This window comes from Cheilinus undulatus, linkage group 13 (genome assembly GCF_018320785.1).
Source record: "Cheilinus undulatus linkage group 13, ASM1832078v1, whole genome shotgun sequence".
NCBI classification, from domain to species: domain Eukaryota; kingdom Metazoa; phylum Chordata; class Actinopteri; order Labriformes; family Labridae; genus Cheilinus; species Cheilinus undulatus.
The window spans coordinates 49,627,071-49,632,981 of record NC_054877.1 but is presented as its reverse complement, the minus strand read 5'-3'; the positions used below and the strand labels follow the sequence as shown (position 1 = coordinate 49,632,981).

At 42.9% G+C, this 5,911-nt stretch overlaps 1 protein-coding gene across 2 annotated transcripts in view; it reads left to right on the top strand.

Annotated features, from left to right (window-relative positions):
• smg7 (SMG7 nonsense mediated mRNA decay factor) overlaps positions 1-5,468 on the top strand; it is a 37,069-nt gene extending 31,601 nt beyond the window's left edge. For both annotated transcript variants that reach the window (XM_041803039.1, XM_041803038.1), the window contains one exon: positions 1-5,468. This exon is cut by the window's left edge and continues 94 nt beyond it. In XM_041803039.1, coding sequence (XP_041658973.1) covers positions 1-20 — 20 coding nt within the window. In that variant the 3' untranslated portion in view covers positions 21-5,468.
• The last annotated feature ends 443 nt before the right edge of the window (positions 5,469-5,911 follow it).

Sequence of the window (5,911 nt, the reverse complement as noted above, 5' to 3'; positions counted from 1 at the left end):
CCATGAACCCGCCTCACTGAACGGCCGGCCGCGACGGCGGCGCTTTGTGTTCTGACGTCAACGAAAACCCACCACCAGGAGAAACGGGAGGAAAACGGAAGTTTGACGAAGACGAGCTCCAAATAAAACGGAAAATTAAACCGGTGAGAAACGGTGGAGGCTGGGGAGGCCACACGACCCCCCGACGAGGCTGAAACACCACCCCCACCCCCCCCTCGCTGTCGAGGAGCGGGGAGCCCCTCATGGATCGGAGGGCGCGGGATCTCTTCTAACGCGGCGCCAGCCGCCATAACCGCCAGGTTCCCTTTGACCTGCGGAAAATCTGAACTTTGAGGAACACGACACCCCCTCATGACCTCTGACCTCCGTTATAGACGGACACTACGCCTCATCACGAAGAACTCTCTCTCTGTAGACTAAAAAAATAAAGTAAAAAACCTCGTGGACGTCTGATTGGTTGGTCAGAGCGCCTGTTTTTAGCGTCTCTGCCACCACAGACAGAAGCGAGGCACCAATGAGAGAGAGCGAGGACGGCGTGGTGGTCGAGGTCAGAATAGACTGGACTTTGTGATCTCTGCGTTCATTTTCATCTCTGAGGAGGAGGAGGAGGAGTCTGCGTGTCTGAAGGGTGAAGGAGAGGACGGCTGATTGGTTCAGCTGTTTAAATATATAAATAAATAAATATATCGCCATAGTTGGACTTTAACGGCCCGTCTCTTAGCCGTGTGGAAGGAGCGCCCGCTCACTCGCTCGCTTGATATCTGTTTTTGAAGGAAGAGATGATCGTCCCGATGACAGGACGGCCTCACGGTGCCGGGGGAGCGAAGGAGGCGGGGCCAAGACCATAAACGCAGTCACTCGTAGGGATAGTTTAACCTTTAGCTTCAAGAGATTGCAGATATTAACAAACAAACTGTATTTTGTGATTTGTTGGTAGCAGTTTTAGCTTCACGCCGTCTGAGGCGATCACAGCTCTGTCTATTAGCTTCCTGCTTGGATCTTTCTGGAGTTTTCTTCCTCTCTGGCTCTTCTTCCTCTTCTTTCTTTACTTAATGAAGAAAAAAACTAAAGGTGTAACCCTGCTCGCTTATTTATCCTGTATTTACTCTTTCTTTTTGTTCCTCTTCTGCCTTTTTACCAGTTTTAAAGCAGCTCTGCCGGCTCTGCTCGTACCGCCGTAACGGTTAGCTCAGTGTTAGCAAGACGTTAGCCGTGGTTAGCACCAGACAGATGGACAGACGGCTCAGCCTGAATGTTTCCAGCTATCTTTTCTTCTAAAAGCTCTCCTGCAGCTCGACCGTGTACAGCAGATTTTCGTCTGGAAGCCCTGCAGCGCCGCTATCACTGACAGCATGAGACGCTAGCAGGAGAATTCAGCGGTTTCCTTTCAGTGTCCCAGCAGTTAGCTCGGGACACTCTGGGACATGGCCCGACACTTTATCCCCATTTTCCTGTCCCTATTTTCCCTTCTGTTGACACGGGCGAGGAATAAAGGAGATCTGGTCGGAGCTTGGACTGTCCTACAGGAATATTTTCACGTTTTTTCTCTTTTCGCTCACAAAGCGTGTTAGCTCATTTTACAGAGAGAGTGATAAGTGATTGATAATATCAGTTCCAGTGGTAGAGATGTTTAACTCTGACTTGTTATCACATAAAACTGTTAGATCCCCACATTCAGACTCAACTATGGAAAACTTTTATTTCCTAATCTGAGGTAAAAATGTCAGAAATCAAAGTCAGAACTGTGAGATTTCTTAGATCGAAGATGGAATTCTGAGATTAGAGTCAGACTTTAACCTAAGAATCTGGTCTTTTTTATCTCAGAGTTAAAAAACAGTTTGATCTGAAAGAAAAAAAAATGTAGTGGCCCCTAAATCTCATCCATACCCCAAATCCAAGGCACCACACTTCTGTTTCCTCCCCTTCAAAATAAAAGCGCTTGATGCCATCTTGATGAAGCAGAAACTGAAATGAACAGGGCAGAGTAATCGGGGTGATATCGGACTTTCTGTTAGGACTCTGTGTTACTAGACTAGCAAATCCAGGAACTAGGAGAGCCAAATTCAGGAACTAAATGGAGCTATTAGTGCAGAAAGATTTGATCAGAGTAGTCGTAGCCCTGAAAATGTGCTGTGCTGTTCAAGCTGCAGGAGACGGTTATTATTTCCCTTCCTTCTCCTTTTCATTTAGAAAGGGGAAAAAATATAAACTAACTTTATTCAAACGGTTCTCATTGATTTGATGATTAGTTCAGAAAGAAGATACCATAATGACGTGGAGGTAGGAGGCTGTTTCATATCAGCTTCTAATCAGTCTGCATAAAAAGCAGCAAATTCCTCAATAATGTCCTCGGGCTGCCTGTTTTGGTTCTGCAGTGAGAAACTTCATTTCATTGTCATTAAGGGGCGTGTCTGCAGCTGCTGGTTTTTGCACTGATGGCATCCACAGCATCGGTTTCTTAAGTGGGTGTACTCCTCATTTACCCTGCTCTGTATGAAAGCAGCCTGTCCAACAACAGATCTCTGCACTGTTTCAGTCCACTCTCCATAGTCCTCCGACGTGTTTACAGACGCCTTTGTTTCCAGAGTTGAACCTTTTTCAGCTGAGAGTGATGAGAGCTCAATGCTGAAAACGCTGGACCACATTGGTTTTATTTTGAAAGTGAGGGCTACCAGTGTTAAAAACTGAGGCTGTGGACACGAGCCCTGATGACTAAGAAGACAATTCTTTATGTCAGAGCAGCTGGATTAAACACTTCTTTATTTCTAGATTGAGTTTAAGGCCACGTTTGCATGAAAACGATCCTCTGAAAATGGAACCATTCTTGGTTTTCAACAGTTCAGCGTTCAGACCACATCTGAATAATAACTGCTGTGCACATGGTTCCTGATAAATGGCTAAAATTAGGGAGGAGTGCAAGGATGGAATGTTTAATAAACATCCGGGATGACATCATCTTCAAAGGCAAGGCTAGAATGTTTGAGAAACTTTAAAGGATGACATCATCTTCAAAGGCAAGGTTAGAATGTTTTAGAAACAATAAATGACATCATCTTCAAAGGCAAAGCTAGAATGTTTTAGAAACTCTAAAGGATGACATCATCTTCAAAGGCAAGGCTAGAATATTTGAGAAACTTTAGGGGTTGACATCATCTTTAAAGGCAAGGCTAGAATGTTTGAGAAACAATAAATGACATCATCTTCAAAGGCAAGGCTAGAATATTTGAGAAACTTTAGGGGTTGACATCATCTTCAAAGGCAAGGCTAGAATGTTTGAGAAACAATAAATGACATCATCTTCAAAGGCAAGGCTAGAATATTTGAGAAACTTTAGGGGTTGACATCATCTTCAAAGGCAAGGCTAGAATGTTTGAGAAACAATAAATGACATCATCTTCAAAGGCAAGGCTAGAATATTTGAGAAACTTTAGGGGTTGACATCATCTTCAAAGGCAAAGCTAGAATATTTGAGAAACAATAAAGGATGACATCATCTTCAAAGGCAAGGCTAGAATGTTTGAGAAACATTAAAGGATGACATCATCTTCAAAGGCAAGGATAGAATGTTTGATAAAAACTAAAGAATTACATCATCTTTAAAGGCAAAGCTAGAATATTTGAGAAACAATAAAGGATGACATCATCTTTAAAGGCAAAGCTAGAATATTTGAGAAACAATAAAGGATGACATCATCTTTAAAGGCAAGGATAGAATGTTTGAGAAACATTAAAGGATGACATCATCTTCAAAGGCAAGGATAGAATGTTTGATAAAAACTAAAGAATTACATCATCTTTAAAGGCAAAGCTAGAATATTTGAGAAACAATAAAGGATGACATCATCTTCAAAGGCAAAGCTAGAATATTTGAGAAACAATAAAGGATGACATCATCTTCAAAGGCAAGGCTAGAATGTTTGAGAAACATTAAAGGATGACATCATCTTCAAAGGCAAAGCTAGAATATTTGAGAAACAATAAAGGATGACATCATCTTTAAAGGCAAGGATAGAATGAAGCTGTGGTTGTTGGGACCTTTTTCCCTCCACTTTTCCCCCAATCACAGGCCATGGCAACTTTTGTAAAAGTGGGATGAACTGGCGAGGAGTGGGAGAAATCTCTTCCTGGACGCCATTGTCTACAGGCTCTGGGTTGCTTCAACTGAACCACGCCCACCTCTTTCTCCTTCAAGGATGCTGATTGGTCCGGTCATGCTTGGACCAGGAAGAAGTGAATCAGCTCAAAGCTTTAAAAGATGGATCTGCCTGATGACGTTTTGAATGTGGACAGCCTGTCAGCGTTGAAAGGTTAACCCAGGACGCCGTTGTCGTGTTGAGATGAGAGTGAGGGTTTCCATTTTCAGAGATCGCCGTGTAAACGTGGCCTCATTGATCCTAGGAGTCTGTATTGATCAGCTCTGTTGTTTCAGTGTGTTTCTGCCGTGCTGCGTTGGCGTCTGTTTGAAGGAGGCGTGCGGCGGTAATGAAGAGTGGGCGGAGCCCTCTGGCGTCTCTTAGAAATGTCCTAAAAGTTCCTGTGATGGAAGCAGACTAAAGAGTAGCACAGGTTTGTTCTGCCGTTTCATTTTTACCTTCAGGTTGTTTTTTAACCAATCAGAATGCTCGAAGGCGCTGAAAATAACAAACCTGTCCGGTTTAAACCAGCAGAACGCTGTTTCTTCTTTCTTTCATGGTTTCACTCTGAAAGGGTTTACAAAATAAAAGCCTGTTTTATTTTCCCACTGAGGGTGTTTTATTACAGCAGAATTTAAAGAGACAGTGTCTATTTTCCGTGTGATTGTGCTTTTCATGTTGCATTTAAAAAATGTATTTGACAAATGAAAACGTTAAAATATTCATGAATGTGAGGACGAATTGGCCAGAAGTGTCAAGGAGAAAAAACAAAATTTATTTTCATGTTTGAAGCTCGCCGCGGGGATCCCCGAGACCGAAGGTTGTCACTGATATCAGGATTTAATCTCTGAGAGGACTCATGTAGAGATGAACTTTAATAACCTTTGATAACAAATATTAAAGTCCTTCAGAAATGGAGGAATTCTTGGTTTGACCATAAATCAACAGTGAACTCTTAGATATGAGACGTTCTCTCTCAAATGTTTCTGATGTTCTAGAAAAGTTCAGACAGCTCTCTTTATCTGCTGCAGCTTTAGTTTGAGAATACGACTGAAGGGATGACGTTTAAAAGGCTCAGTATTCCAGCCTGTAGATCGTTAAGAGAACACGTTCTGTTTAAAAGTCCGAGGTTCTAGAACAATCTTACTGAGAGCTAGAACCCGTAGACTGGTTCCACCCTGAGGAAGGAGGATCCTCGTCGGCTGGAGCTCAGACGGCAGATTTTACGGTCACACTTGAGGAACATTCGATCTGAGCTTTGACTTTTTGTGTTTCTGTCTCTGTAGAATGAGAAGTGATGGAATCAGCCTTTAAATAAACGATTTTCTCCCTCAACACAGCGTCCATCTTTATTTACTGTTCTAACGCCATCTGAGATCATGTCTCCTAAAGAGAACCGTTAACCTCCTGGACTACATCAGAGAATAAAATACTGGTTTTCATTTTAACAGTGTTAAATCAGTTTAATGAGCACTATGGAGAATTCTACTCCAGCTCCTGTCAGTCTAATGCAGGGGTCCTCAACCTTTTCAGCCCCCTGAAATAAAGGTACCAGAGACCGGGGACCCCAAAATAAAGGTACCAGAGACCGGGGACCCCAAAATAAAGGTACCAGAGACCGGGGACCCCAAAATAAAGGTACCAGAGACCGGGGACCCCCACTGAAAACAGCCATGAACACTCTACAGTCATGTGGAGACAAGGCTGTGGAAAAATATCCAGCAAAATCCTGGTCCATTGTAAAGTGAAGCTGTGGTATTTTATATTTAACCTGAATA